This window comes from Emydura macquarii, unplaced genomic scaffold, assembly GCF_026122565.2.
Source record: "Emydura macquarii macquarii isolate MOO-44397 ecotype Brisbane River unplaced genomic scaffold, CSIRO-AGI_Emac_v2 contig_1253, whole genome shotgun sequence".
Lineage (NCBI taxonomy): Eukaryota > Metazoa > Chordata > Testudines > Chelidae > Emydura > Emydura macquarii.
Window position 1 is genome coordinate 30,937,958 of NW_027131390.1, and position 16,614 is coordinate 30,954,571.

Here is a 16,614-nt window from a genome sequence, read left to right on the forward strand (position 1 = left end):
ACAGTAACTGATTAGAAACATTGATTGGATAGTATATAAAAAAAATCAATTAAGGCAATTTAGAAGGCTGGTTTGCCCTAAGAATTTTAAATAGGAGAAGACTGGTTTTCTTTTCATAGAGAACAAAGGATTATAACTTGTATGTCTCCAACATGGCAGGTCTTTGTAAAAACAACACTACACCATCCCCTAAAGAAAAAAGTGACTAAAAATAGTGATGTTAAAAAAGAGATAGATATCTTAATTTTGGAAATCAGTAAGTACAAAGTCATTCTTTAAAGCATAATATTCATTGTATTATTGCTTTGAAGAAAGAACTACAGAAATATCTACACCAACGTATGTGGGCATATATACTGTGTACATATATAGATTTTAAAATACTTTAATAAAACAAAACATGATTATATTTGGGAAGGCAATATGGTTGCCACTCATGAAGAGTAACATTAACTATGACTTCTATAGCTGGAGAGTCACTCAGACTAGGAGCCAGTTAATGGCCAATTCCTCTGAACCAAGTTTCAGAGCATGATACATGATAATTGTACGGTGTTATTCCGACAGCTATGATGATGAGATGAAATATGAATTCTACAATTGCCTACAAACTCCTACTGACAATATTACTAAACTCGACATCTGTTTAGTAATGGGGGCCTTCCATGCCAAGTTTGGGAAGGACAACAATGGAGTCGATAAAGCATAGACTTGGCTTCCAAAATCAGAACAGTGAAAGGCTGACAGAAGTGCTCTGGTATTAAGGCTCATAATTGGTGGAATACTTCCCCCTCACAAAGATATCCATAAATTAGCTTGAAATTCCCCTGATGGTGTTACCAGGAACCAGACTGACCATCTGTGTATTGGAAGGAAATTTAGATCAGCTCTTCAAGGTGCCAGAGCATACAGAGGAGGTGATATCCGAGAAGATCATAATTTCTGTGTGGTAAGGCTGAAGTTATAAATCAAGTAAAAACAACCCCCAAAGAGCTTTAAGAAAATTAACAGTAAATGTACATCTATAAAGCAAGAAAAACTGCATGGTAGCAAGTCGACAGCCTCAAATAATTCAAATGGAGCTAATAATAGCAGTGTACATGTTTGGGCTCTAAGACCCTGCCCCTTTATCAGGTTTTAGAGCCCGGGCCCTAACATGTACATTGCTATTTTTAGCCCGCAGGGCAAGCACAAATCAGTTGACCCATGCTCTGAGAGTCGCTATCACAGGTCTTTTTTTCTTTTGCCACTGTGTAGACACCATCTGAGGCTAACGCATAAAACATTATAGCCATTTCAATTTCAGGATTTACATCCTTTGTAAAAATGCCACATTGATACATCATGCTTTTTTTCTGTGGGACAATATCAGACATCACATCATTTCTAAAATCAGTGATGATAAACCTTTGGAAACATGAAATGAGAGTCAGTTGTTAAGACAAATAAACTGCAGAAAATTAAAAAATTGCATGCTCTTTGTTCAGAGTAATAGGCCTAAAATACTTCTTCACCTTTCAGCAATAACATTAAATTTACATTATGATAGTCAGATTTTGATGGATTTGACCCATCTCGTGTTACACCTACCAAGTTACAAAAAATTATTTAATCTTTTCTATATTCAGAGTGAGTATAACTAAACTTTCTTTTTGACCACTATGAGTTCCTTACACTTTATATAATGTTTATGAACTAGTTATTCAGTATTTTTGATTTTGCTCAGTATATATTTCTAATACAATATTTTACTATGCCAGATCAGCTGACATTTCATTGTATTTTACATCTAGGCTGAAGATGTGTAATAATATTAAATATAACCTGATGTTTAAGGGGTGCAGAAACCAGTACATATTAACTCTGGATTTGTAAAGTAAGTTCCAGTTCAAATGAAGGAGACATTTACTGTGGATGTGAAGCACAACTAATTCTTTACATTGAATTTCACACAAGTCAGAATACATAGATCAGATAAAAAAGAGACCTCCTGTAAAATGTCAAAAAGGCAGTCCTCAAAAAAGTTTAGATGTACAGCGAAAACAAATGGAAGACAATTAACTAGGAATGTTAAAAGGAGCAAGTGGTCAGAATCATGGGAACACAGAAAAATGATCAAGATCAGTTTACATGCAGTAAGGGGGGGGGAGGGGAGAGAACGGTCAACGCATAAGACTTAAAGTAGTAAAATAAAGTGGAGATAACACAGGCCTAACTCAGGACTAGAATAAAAAAGTAAAACACAAACAATTTAGTTTAGTACGGTGCACATTGCTACTTCACCCAATAGCAGTTCCAGAAGATCAATACTGAGGGCCTCCAGGATTGGACCTCAACTCTGCAACATTTAGAGTAATGGTCTTACTCATATGAGTAGGTAATACTTACCATGAGTAAGGGCTGGTGTAACAAAAAAGTTATATTGGCGTAGCTACTCTCTGGGGTGTGAAAAATCCACACTCCTGAGAGACATTGTTAAGCCAGCCTAACCCCCTGGTGTAGATAGTGCCAGACTTACAAAAGAATTATTCCATCAACCTACCTACCACGTCTCAGGGAGGTGGATTACCTACTTTGAAAGGAGAACCTCTCCCATCACTGTAGCATCTACACTGAAGTGTCTACACACAGCTGTGTCACTATAGCATTTTAAGTGCAGACATAGCCTGAGAGTTACACCATCAGGCCCTGAATTAATAAACAGTACATACAGATAATACTCTGACAATGTTTTTCTATCACAAGGAACAAAACATTCAGATTTACAATGTTGTATGACCAACTCTCTCCATCAATAACTTCCATAGTTAGTTTCATAAATAATACACTATTATCTTACTTATATTTTACCTGCTCATTCACTCTGTATTTTATCTTCATAAGGATTTTTTTCCTCTAAATATAGATACCAACAGACTGCAACATTATCTGTGGACATAATCTGCTCAAATTCCCCTAATCCTATCAAAGAACAATCTAGAAAACATTCTCAACAACCTAAAAAGCACAATGCAGATCAGAGAGCTCCACATGCAAAGGGCAAAGGTTTTTTGAAAAATATAAACTAAATTTATGTTGAAGAAACAGATTGCAACAGGAAACTAAAAGCTACATTGTAAATGAAAGCAGTATGCCTTTTCAACAGCTGAACTTACTATAATTAATAGTATATGAGTTGATCACATGTGCTGCCTTTGGAAATAGCGGTATTGTGTGTGTGATTCTACCACACAACATTTTTTATTAGAAATAACTTTTTTATTAGACATAACTTTATTAGAAAGGAGTGGCTTATTCTTCCTTATAAATAGAGCAGACCTATTGTGCATAGTGTTTTAGTACTATACTCCATTGAAAAGTTCATTGGTCAGTACTGTAGCTTGCAGCTCATCTATACGGGAGAGTAATGTGTTCTACAGAGTTGTGATTCTAAAACACACTAACACATTGTGCATTAATTAGTCAGTATGGACCCTGCTAGTGCACGGCTACTGTGCTTTAAGATAGTGCTGTTTGTAACAGTACTATGTTACAATGCACCAGCAAGATTTACATGGACCAATTAATGGTCAGCAAGTTAGTCCTCTTTAGAAATCACACCCCGTAGAGCAAATTGCCATGTAAGTCATCTGAGTCAGGTCACCTAACACACTACTGAAAGGTACTCTCATATTACTTCGATGAGGGTGGCATAAGAACCTGTATGTGATAGACTAAATTGCCTTTCATTACTTCTTAAATTAGTACGGCATGATACATTCAGTACATACATGATACATGATTAAGGTCAACCTGATTTCTACAGTTCCATGTTTGCATTATATACAGATTTAGAGAGCAGAGAGAAATTATAGCTTCAGTCCCACAGTGAAAGTGACCTATTAGGTTACAACTATCTCAGGGTCAAGGCAGGATCAATCCCTACTTGCAAATATTAAGGTAACCCAAAACACGAATAAAAAGTAGATCCATCCATTGAGGATTCTAGCCTCCCAGAATGACTCATCCATAAATTAGAGACAGAACAGGTATTTAAGGGTTCTATAACAGCAACTTTTAAAAATCCTATTTATAAGTAGCACAAAAACCACTATCACAGAAATTATTCCACTTGATTTTACTCACTGGTGGTGTTGTCTAATAGTTAGAAGGGATTGGGAGTTTGGTTCATGGGTTCTTTTCTCAACTGAGCATGCTATAATCAGTCTTACAATTAGTGTTCTGAACAAAAGTCTGAGTTATTTAACAGGATCAAATCTCCAAGAACTCTTTATAATTGTCAATAATTTTTTGCAACACCTTTGCAGTCACAATTAATCATGAATATTTTTGCCCACAGAATATCAGGTGTGTGCGCTAATAGTTTAGAACCGAACTACTCTGTTCTGACATACATAGAGTTTGCATGTAAAAAAACCTTACCATATGTTGTGATAGGGCACTCTACTCACCACTGGATGGCGCCACCTGCTGGTATTTCTGTGTTTTAACTCCACTAGGTCGATCCAGGATCTGACAGTTGCACTAGGTCTCTGGGCTTGTCTGTCCTTACCTCGGCGATTCGGCGGCAGTCGACCGGAGTTACGCAAACTATGCAAAAAACTTGCATAACTCCCGTCAACTTCTGTGCTGCGCTCCGTCTTCAATGCACAGCGCCGACGGGAACCGCATTCCCATCGATGCAGCACCTCGCCACTTGAGGAGGTGGTCTTAATACATCGATTTCTGGATCAACTGAGTGGATCTTCACTTACCGCTCAGTCGATCCAGATAAGTTGATCTGATGGCAGCGAATTTGCCGCCGTCAGTGTAGACATAGCCTCTCTCTCTCTTTATCAGCAGTCTTCTTTTCACTCTAGGAGCTCTTGCTTCCTCTTCGTGACAGCCTTCCAGCCAGGTCACTCAGCATATTTTCCCTTTCTACAGTGTCAAAGTCTTTCTTTACTATTAGTCTTAGGCAGTTTTCCCATTCACTCCCCTATGGTGCCACTTCCCATGTAGCTGGTAGGGAACCCAGGCTCAGCTTCTACTCTGGGCTCCAGATCAGAGCCCCTCTAGTCAACAGCCAAAGCCTGTTCCCTCCTGGACTTTACTGCCTTTTCCCTGAGCCTTTCCTTACTTTCTAGTTTTCCCCTATCTCTGGGTTTGTCAGTCTCACAACTCCCTCCTCTCAGGGAGTAAATGTTAGCTACTTGCCTCTATAGCCCAAAACACTTCCCTTCTCCCAGGGAGTGATTGCAGACCACCTCCCTGCAGTCTTGTTCTAGTGCCAGCTTCCTGGCTTCATAAACTTGGCCCAGCTCCTCCCCCAGCAGGACTTAATCAGGAAATTAGGCCTTAGCCCGCCCTGGCTTTCCTGCAGGTGTCACCAATTGGTCAATTGGCCTAATATACTCCTTCAGGCCTGGTGTAGGATGAACACCCTATCACATACATATACAGATTTTCAGTGGGTCAGATGGGGAAAGTATTGGCAAATTCGTGACTGCTGCTTTGCAAGACAGATTCCCGTCCCTTTGAAAATTTGATTCTCTCTTAGACCGTTCCCATTCCTGGTTTCTATCCATTAAATAATGACAAATTGACTTGGAAATTATTGTCACAAAAACTGGAAGCATAATTCATCTGTATTATTCCATTAAAAGTGGTGTAATGCACTTGATAGTTGAAAAAAAAATCTATGTTCTTTTCTGGTTGCTCTCTTCTTTTTTCCACAAAGTGTTTCTCCACAGGTAGCTGATTAATAATGACAATCCAAATAACACGGTGGGGGGCACTATTTTCCCCCTGATTATCCAAAACATAAAGAAATACCTAGTTACTTAGCTCTACCTTTGCACAACACTTTATGTTGATAGACAAGATGCACCTTGCTTAAAATATTTAGTGTCAGGAAACATGGCAGCAGAACAATTTTGCTATGAGAGTGCATGACACAAAGATCGGTTTATAGCAGAGGCTGAATCCTTGCACAAACAAACACCAGTGGTGCACACTTTGCATTATCAATTGGCTTCTGAGCATGATTTCAGGTTTAAATTATGATCTTCAAATATCAAGGTGCACAACTCAGACTGCATTCAATATGGGTTGAGGCTTCCTGGTGCTTCATAGTAAATTGAAAGCTGAAATAATGATTCCAGCTATTAGAGCAATAGACTGTCCCCTTTAACTTATCATGGTGGCTACATTCTGTAGGTCACTTCTGATGTCAGATCCTAGATTGAAACTCTCTGGGACTAGTGGCAGGGCATCATCCATACAGTGTCTTCTCCTGTGCCATTTATTCTGACACTCTGCCAGTGCCTGATCTTAGAAGGGTTTCAGGTAACGGTACAAAGAACACTTGTAATATTAACTAGTTACTATAATCCTGACTAAACAGCACGATCAGGGACCTGTGTAATAATTATATCGAGTTACTCTTTTGATGACTCTCACGGCTCTGATTCTTTTTCAAGCTTAATCTGAGGTGTCCAGAAGCCACAGGGCTGGATTCAGTATAAGCATCTGAATAAACCAGCATCTTTACCAAAGCATAAATCTGCTGCACTCTTTGCTAGGAGCTGTGTTGAATTTTTCCTTTGTCTAGTAACAAAATATCAGCAAAGAAGCAAAATATCAACACTAATGAATGCAGATCCACTTCTCTCATAGCTTTTTCTGTACTAGTACTGTTTTCTAGGGTCTCAACATCCCAACTTATCTGTTCCTACCATTCAGTAAAGACTTACCTTCCTCTTACCATAAAAAGGCACTTTTAACATAACCGATATCTGTTAGCCTTTTATCTGAATTGAACACTTTCTGTGTCGTGTCGTAGGCTCTCTAACTTGTAGCAAATATGCTTTGGCTGGAGAATAAAACATGTTTCTCTAAATGGTTTTTCTTCTCAAATTTAAGAGCCACATTTCTTTAACATTTATTGCCCCTAGTACCTAGCCTTACCTAGCATTCAAAGCTTGTGAATTTTTTAGCTTCTTTTCCCTATATTAGGCAGACTATCACACAACCTTGTCAATATGAATGAGGTGATGTTCCTTTCTCTGAAATTGCCAGTAACAACAATTAGCTAAAGAAAGCTAATTGCTGGTTTTATCTCAAATTGCCCATCTTTAGTGTAGGTTTTAATTCAGACTTGAAGGACTATTGGCCTAGAAACTCAAAAGTGCAGCCAACCTTATGTTAAACCGAAAGATTAAAAAAAACCCTTTCAATCTTTGCTCAAACAAATGGACTATCAGTCTGTCATAACTGACATTTTAGTCTCTATCAATCCTCTCTGGAACCTGTTCTCTTTGGTCAGAGCCATTCCTTCTGCAACTGGATAAAGATACTTGCTTCCCCCACATGCTGCCTTCTGTCTTTACTTGCTATGTACTTACTATGCACTCTGCAATGCCACGATACTGGATGCTTTGCTTTCTGGAAACAGTCAATTTGAAATTACTTTAGAGGAAAAATATGAGCAGGTGTCACTGCACAGATACTCTATAAACAGATATATCCAACTGCTATGAAACTTCCTAGAAGATCACAGGCCTGCATCAAATTTATAAGGGAGTTAATATTAATAAAATAAATGCATAAAACCATATGTTCTCACTATATTGTTTCTTTCTTGACAGGTGAATATGAAGAGAGTGGGGTGGGGAAGGGAAATGATGCTTATTAGCTGAAATTGCTAACAACAGTTAGTTCATGTTGATTAACTTTATAATCATCCTGCAATTAGAAGAGTTATATAAGCTGCGTTTTAGGACTTCTCTCACATTTGCCTGAAGGCTGTATGATATACACTCCTGCTATGTGAAGCAATAGCAAATGCCCCCTATTCATGGGTAGGTGTACTCTCACACTGTATTCCTAGGATTGTCAGGCTTTTCTCTGTATAGAAAGATGATACAATTAGTTTCAGAGGGTCAGGCAGAAGCCAACAGTTAAATATTTCCTTAGAGAAATTGAAGTGCATTTTGATTGCATATGTAAAGAGTTAACCTGCCATTACAACACCTACCTTTTACTAAGGGCTACTGAATTTGGTTAACATATGAACTCTAAATTAACCAATCCAAGTGCTTCTTGGTGCTCTTTATCCATGTCAATTATATTTCTGAAAAGCTTCTGAGAAACATTTTATCATTCTGTTTTTCAGGAGGTCGTTAATGTCAGAATCACATTTCATTCTGATGGTACATCTGATATATAGACATATGTCCCAGTGAATGATATGTACTTTTGAATGCTAATTCACTATTAAATATTTTAAGGTATAGGCTTAGGTTTAATACATTCAAGGTAATGTAACCCCTTTCTCTCCTTCATAGAGATAAATTTGAGTAGTTGAAAAAGAGTTCCAAGAAGAAAGAAATGTTAACTTTGATATTATACATTTTCAACGGATCAAAATATATAAAGAATTGTTACTGGATCCTATCCACTCTCATGCAGTTCCAAAGAAGGAAAGTTGGGGAAAGCTTTTTCCACTAAAACAAACTACATTTAATGTGAAAAGTCTTGATATGTTTCCTGTTAAACAATATGTGGCACCAGGCAGTACTGACAGGCTGACCCTCACTATTCCAGGGCAGGGAACCTTTATGGCCAACACTGCTATAATTAACCAAGTGTCCATAGGTTTCTGATGCAGCAAAACATTTTGTGTTCTGGGCTCACTGACTAAAAATTGAAGGTAGCGTTCTGTTCTGGAAAACACAGTTCATGAGAATGGGCAATAGTTTTAAGTAAAAATAGCTAAATTTTTTCAGTTTGTTTCATTGTACAGAGAACTATCACCCTGGACTCAGTCTACAAATGACTATCCTGTTGACCATTACCTAGGAGCGCAGTTAGATGAAGTAATCCTTAACCTGTTTCTTTGTTAATACATCTTCCTCTGAGAATTAAGGAAAGACTAAAGGCACGAGCTTCTTGTGCGACAACAGAAGTTTTGTGAACCTCTTAAAATACTCGAGTTAAACAGTAGGAGCAGTTGGATGGGACATTCCCAAGGGACAACTAAAACAAACGGCATAGATGTCATTCTTCCATTTGGGTAAGCATTGAACTAAAACTATTGTTTTGTGGCCGGGTACATGGTGTTTCTGGAAGAGCAGCATTTAATACAAGAAAAACTATGGTGCTAACCAGCTGCAGTAATTAGAAATCCCATAGCATGTTGATGTGGGCAGGTTAAGTTCCGATATCTTCATCTTCCCTACATAAAAACTCCTAGCAGCTAGATTAGTTGTGGCAATGTTTCTCAACCTTTTCCATACTGAGACCCATTTCTCATCGAGCCAGGAACCTCCTCCCATTAAACAATGTGGGAAGGGCAGGGTGGTCATGACCCTGATAGCAACTCTGCAGTGGAGATCCCATGGGGTAGGTTATTCTTCTGAATATGCTGTTCTAATGAGCTCACACCACAGATGATGTGGAGCCATCCCATCTTACGGTGAGCTCTGGGAAGGAATGTGCTTCAAGGAGACAACAGTCTATCTTAGGCCCCTAATAATATTTCAGCACTTCATGCAGCACGTGAGGTAGGGCAGTGCTATCATCCCCATTTTACAGATGGGAGGATTGAGGCATAGAGAGACTAAGTGACTTGCCCAAGTTTACACAGGAACACTGTGCAGAACAGGGAACATAATACAGGTCTCCCAAGTGCCTCGCTCCATAGCTACTGGACCAGCATCTCTCAAGTTTCTGGGTCTCAGAGAGTGACACCACATAACGCCTCATTTCTGTGCCAGCCAGCGTATCACAGGCCCTGCCATCTCCTTGGTCCCTCTAAGGCAGTGGTTCTTAACCTTTCCAAACTACTGTACCCCTGAAGCTTGAGTCCCACCCCCACGGGGCTGAGGCATGTAACTTAGTTTCATGGCGCCCCTGTGGCTCCAGGCAATTGCCTTTCTTGCCACCCCCAATACCAGCTCTGCACTTGCGACCCCTCTAAACCCCCAGGTTAAGAAACACTGCTCTAAGGTCAGACACCCCATAGGGGCAATAGATAGCTAAGAGAATTCCATGTGCTCAGGAAGCACAGTGGATATAGTAACTCTCAGAATTTGCACAGGAGAAAGAGTGATGGAAGGGGAGCGGGATGGTGGAGACACCTGGCTTTCAGTTTGTAAGACACTCTGGAATCCTTTAAAGACTCTATTTAAATTCATGTTTATGACCCATTTTTGCAGCTGTGATTAACTGTTCAGTTTACAGTAATGCAGATTCTTTCTTTAGCTCTGTAACTTAATACAGTAGATTAATGAACATTTTATCATAAATCTTAGAGCTCATTTATAGCATGAGTGGGAGAGAGACAGAGATGAGTGTTTAATTACAATAAGTAGTTTAATTTAAATGTTTAAGTATAGCCCAGACATTAATTAGAGCCTTAATCTCATTCACCGTAGGAATTAACTTAAAGAAAATATAGTCACTAGTTTAAACCTGCCCCTCCTTCCCTGCTTTTTTTGGTTTGTTTCAAATATTGCAAATGTTGCAAGTTCAGACACATCCACACACTATTTTTCCTCCAAAGGTCAGATCATTCTTGAACTACAAGAAAAAAAACATGCATCAGAATTTCCTTACATTTTTTTAGTTATCACTATTTTAAAAGCAGGTTAGGAGTGAAAGGGGGAAACTAACCAAGCTTTCAGAACTATAGTTGAGTCATTTTCCACTTAATATGACCTCTTTTCTCACAGTAATAACTCAAAAGAAAATGTAAGAGTTCAAACATGCCCTTGATTTGTTTTAAAGGGCACATTTTGTTTTTGAAACCAACATCAGTCTGACTAACTCCTAAAGCTTTCTGCTGTAACAATATTCAGAAAAATGTCAAACATTTTATATCCATAGCATTAACTCTTGACATTCCTGGCTATTTTAAGAACATAATTTTAATTACACTGCATGTCTGAAATCAGAATTAGCTGATTTAAGAACTGAAAGGCTCAATACACTCAGAAGCATGGCCAAAAACAAAAAAACAAATGCATTTGATTGTGATATGAAGCAAACTGTCATAAAAGATTTTTGATGACTATATGTGTTAAATATACCCTCTAAATAACCTCACGTGTGTTTTTTTAGGACCCGACACACACTTACAAGGGTGGCTTTTTCAAATGGATTCATTAAGGGAATTCCGCACATATTTTACTTTATCTTCCACTACTTTTTAACAGTACCTCAACCCCTTTGGAATAGTGGGCTTTGGTTATTATCATTACAGTTAGTCAGTAACTGGAAAATGTCAAAACTGAAAAAATTTATGTAAATGTATTGGTTTTGAAGAGAAGGATTCTCAGTATAAAACAACGAGAGTCCCGTAGCACTTTAAAGACTAACAAATTTAATTTCTGCAGGCATAAGCTTTCATGGGCTGCAACCCACTTGGTCAGATGCAAGAAATAGAAATCAGATGGGGGTATATATATACATCCAAGGGTAAGGAACAACAATGCGGGGGGGGGGGGGAGTAGGTGTTAGCAAAGTCCATTCAATTAGAGTAGGTGAGGCCTATTCAAAACCATTGATTAGAAGGTGAGAATGTGTGAACAGTGACAATTACCTCTTGTAATGAGAGAACCATTCCAAGTCCCTATTCAGACTTAGTTTGATTGTGTCAAATTTGCATATGAGTTCCAGCTCTGCAGTTTCTTGCTGAAGTCTGGTTTTGAAGTTTTTTTGTAGAAGTATAGCAACTTTCAAGTCAGCTACAGAGTGTCCTGGGAGATTGAAGTGCTCTCCGACTGGTTTATGGATGTTACCATTTTTTATGTCTGATTTGTGTCCATTAATTCTTTTGCGTAGTGACAGTCTGGTTTGGCCAATGTACATGGCAGAGGGGCATTGCTGGCATATATTACATTAGTAGATGTGAAGGTGAATGAGCTCCTGATGGTGTGGCTGATGTGGTTAGGACCTGTGATGGTGTCACTAGAGTCTATGTGCGGGGTTTGTTGCAGGGATAGGTTCCTGGGTTAGTGTTCTTGTTGAATGGTTTAGGGAACTCACCTGGGGTGTGGGAGACGAAGGTTTAAGTTTCTACTCTAGCTGATTAAGAGCCAGGATTTGAAGATGGGTCTCTTCCATCCCAGGTGAGGGCCCTAACCAGCTGCCTTGGCTTTATTCCACACTGGAACACAAGCAAATAGCGAAACATCAACATTTTTCGTGGAAGTGAATTCTTGTTTTCTGGCCAGCCCTAATTATAATATTCCTCTGATGAAATCAAAAGATGATCAATAAACCAGTTCATTCCTTTGGCAGCTCTGGTATCTGGTTTACCAGAAAATTTAGACTTCAGTGTAAATATACTACACTTGATAAAAAATTGGAATATAGAACCCAGTTTTGCTTAGGTCATTCTTCATCATTGTAGTGGAGGCATTGCTGCATATGTTCAACTCTGTGGGCTCTATCTCTAAACCAGGGGATTTAATGTCCTAGGCATTTCATTAGCTGTGAGCATCTTCCTTCTGCTTTATTATATTTCTAATTTTGCATTCCCTCAACAGTCTTTTCCCTCTTCAGCTTATGCTTAAAAGAAGGGGGAGGGGGCTTAATTTAGCTATGTACCAGTGCTATGTGGCTGATGAACCTTCACAGAGGCACTGATTTTTAACTTGCCCTGATTTTTTTTTTTTTTTGGTAAAGAGCTGCTAAGATGGGGTTTATTTACCACAAAAAGGAAATTGCCACGGTGTAGATAGTGAAAAAACGATAAAATTCATAGAGTGAGAAAGATTAAACAATCATTCTGAGAGATGTTATTTTGGATTAAGGTAAGCAGTCCAACGGTTCAAAGAAGAAGCAATATTTGAAAATGTCCACCAACTTGGTTAATTAACACCTTACCACCAACCTATCTGCAGATTTCACATGAGCATTAATGCTTCTTGCATTTGCTGGCTGCATCAGGAAATCCTGATTTCTGGCTTCAAACACTTAATGAGCTAAACAGATGCAATATAGAACATTCATGTGATTTGTTTTTGTGTGAGAGAACAACAAGCCAAATAATTTTATTTTGCAAACATGAAATGTTTAAGGTAAAGAATGCTGAAATAAGATGTTTTGACCTTTTCTGACCCAGAGCAGGAATTCAACTATGATCCATTTTAATTCTAATTCCACAGCTGTCATTACAGGGAAGGTAGGGTAGAGGGAAGGTAGGAGTCGGACTGTTTTTGTCTTCCAGAAATTAAAATAAAATGCTCCGTAGAATGGGAGATGAGAAGGCTCATGTGGACGTGAGTGGGATGAGGGAGATCCTCACCACTGCATGGGACAAAACTCCACAGTTTAGGAGCACTTTGCTGCCTGCCACCATTGTGATGGTATCTCCCATATGACCAAGAGGAGGTGGCCCATGGAAGTGCTAGGGGATCACCAAGGACTCCTGGCTAGTACTTCCATCTCCTCTGTGCTTCCTACAGCCAACCACTCCAACACATCATGCTGGCTCCTCAACCCCTACTCCTTCAGAAGCCAGGAGCAGCCTGTCACACTTTTCCTGGGTCCTGAGCTCATCCAAGCTGCGGGATGAGCAACAGGCTAACAACCTAGCCTCATAATGTTAAGCTACAGAAACACAAGAGGTAGCCATTTCAACAAACAGCATGATAGATAGGGATGGGGGAGCCTTGTTCAGATCGCAAGTGATGTTTTATGGCACATACAGAATTCAGATATTTCTGTTACCTGAGAGCTGTGGCTCTCACCATTGCTTGATGGTGGGCAAGAGGGGTGGGTGACAGACATATCACATATCCTTCCTTAGCTGCCAGTGGCAAAGGAGGTCTAAATCAGTGGGCACCAGCATCATGTCTTGTAGATATCTCTCCACTATTCTCTTCATGACTGTAGTCTTGACCTCTTCAGGTCAGAAGGGCCAAACAGAGAAGTACCCTTTGCTTTCTCCCTCTGCAATACTCCCCTCCTGCTGCAGCAGCTACTGGAGTGTCAGTTCCCAGGGTTGACATTTTCTTAAACAGTCATGAGCAGTGACTTCTATCACTATGTCTGTCAGTCTCTTTCTAAACTGGATTATTCTTGCCTCATTGTTCCCTGCTGAAAGGAAGGAATCCATGGAAATTTTGAAGTGGGGATATGTAACCATCCAGTAACAGTCAAGTTTCTCTGATGCTTTGGAAATGGTAATTTTCCAGAAGAGAAGTCAGGGATTTCTCAAGTGCTGTCACTGTTCCTGCATTTGCATGTGTGTCAGTGGTCTCTCCCAGGGATACAACAAGGGATTTACTTGGCTGATACCTGCATCATATGCATTGACTAGTTTGGTCACCGCAAAGTGCTGTAGGATATCAATTAGCTTCTTCATAAGCTGCCACTGGGCAAGTACATTTTAGAGGCTGGTAGCTACCTGTGCTTGGGTGGAGCCACAGATGTAGAATGCTTGTATTGCTGCTGTCTACTCACTTCCAACACATCACAGGAGGAATTCCACCTGGTCACCACTCCTTGCTTCAAAAATGTATAAACTGGAAAAAAAGTTATAGAATGTTATGTTGGATACAAAACTTCATGGAACGTTCTAGGATATGATTTCTATGATTCAATGTTGTATGTGTTAATATAATTTAGAAACTAACATATATGTATTTTTCTTCTTCTTGGATGATGGAATATCGGTCACAAGTTTCAGCAGACTACAAAAGTAGTGTGCATTGACATAGAAGAAACATAGAAGAGGGAGGGAGGAGTTATAAAATAAAGCCAGAGGATAAATTATGCATTGCTATAGGGCCTGATCCTACACTTGTTGAAGTCTAGAAAACTGTAATAGTCATAAACTAAGTCATAACTCATTATACCTGTGATGAGATCCTCCAGGAATCTTGATAAGTGATTATAACAGTATAACTGTTTATTTACTGTAATATGGTGAATCAGTATAAAGGTCAGACTTCAGATGATGCACATGTGCTCAGAATATCCTTTTCTGGGCTCTCTTGTTTTGCTAAACAAAGCTCTCCAGTCTTGTTAATCTTGACTGATGCCACTCTTAGAGTGGTGCAATCTCTTTGGCAACTGAGCCAACTGTGTAATAGAGCAGAAGTATCTGTGGCTGTCCTCTTGTTAAACAATACTTCATGCAGGGAGCACATTATATTATGGATTTGTGAGACATGCCAGCTTACAATTAGTTTCTGAGATTGGTTGTGACCTAGAAAGTCCTTTTAGCTTATCCTAGGATTTATACCAATGCCTGTTTTCTTCAGTAGGTATGTTAAGAGGTGGAGAGTTTATGGAGAAAATGGGGTTTTTTTTGACATCATTGGAGGTTTGTACTGCATTGGAAGGGTTTGTAGATACTTTGGTAATGAAATATTATATCTGCTTTTCTTTTTAGAAATAGTATGCAGGCATCTGTTGCCATATCCAATATCTGTTGACGTCAACAGGATCCTCTCACTGATTCAAGGGGTACTGGAGCAAGTGTCAAGAGTCTCAGATTGGTTCTTTTACTGAAAATGATATAACGACTATAAAATAGATTAAATTGGAAACTGTATGATACAAAATAGCTACTTTGATCACAATAACTTTCAGAATTACTGGCCTGCATTCTAAAAATTTCAAGTTGAATATTGATGCCCTCCACACATTCCATTCTAATAGATTACAAATTTCAAAGGCTCTATGTTTTTAAGTATAATTAAAAAGTCTTTTCAGTAGTGAGAGTATGGTTGGCAAGCACCTTATTTAGACAAACAAGTCACTATTGTCAATGAAAGACAGTTCATTTATAAACACACACACATACACACACACAAATGAGTATTTTGCAGAAGAATGAAATATATATATAATATATATATTTATAAATATATATTTAATATATGTTTCATTATTTCATTTCATTATATATATGTTTAATACACACACACCACACACACACTTTATTCTTCTGCAAAATACTCATTTGTATGGTAGTCAAACTTTTACATATACGTACACACTTTATTTTATAGTGCAATAGAATAATTTGATCCTGAAAAGCTGGCCTCTGCCAGTTCAACTAGTAGACACACATCCAGAGTAAACTGTGGATGCCTTAATGGAACTGTACATATTTCTTTTAGAAAAGAAAAAGATAACAGTGGTAGCCTCAGCATCACGCATTCTCAGACACAGGCAGGAGTGCTTACAGCAAGAAATGGCAAGTGAAAAGACTGCAGCATGGAAAATGTAAAGGCTATCATAGAATCAAGGGATGCACACGGTGAATATGGAACAAAAGGATAAGTACTAACGTGCAGTGTGTGTGAATCAGACAGACATCGGAGATGAAAAAAATTTACTCCTCTATATCAGAGCATGAATGTGTAATGCAGAACACTTATTTCATTTCGTCCACTTTACTGTTAAATATAGCACCAGATGTGGTTTCTATTACCTCTTTTGAGAAAATATTCCACTGCCTGGTATGGTTGACCTCACATTTTTTCTAATATTCTCCTGTCTCAGTTGGATCCATTATTCCTACTTAAACCCTTTGTTATCAGCCTATGTTTGGATGTTTAGGAGACTGTGTTTTATGGGGGGAAAAATGCTACACGCTACTTCCCATCTATG

At 38.8% G+C, this 16,614-nt stretch overlaps 1 protein-coding gene across 1 annotated transcript in view; it reads right to left on the bottom strand.

Annotated features, from left to right (window-relative positions):
• Nucleotides 1-16,614, bottom strand: part of LOC137153867 (uncharacterized) — a 125,854-nt gene that overhangs the window by 96,050 nt on the left and 13,190 nt on the right. Inside the window, exon 3 of the mRNA XM_067549682.1 lies at nucleotides 14,399-14,516. Within this exon, the coding sequence (XP_067405783.1) occupies nucleotides 14,399-14,516 (118 nt within the window). The remainder of the gene's footprint in view (nucleotides 1-14,398; nucleotides 14,517-16,614) is intronic.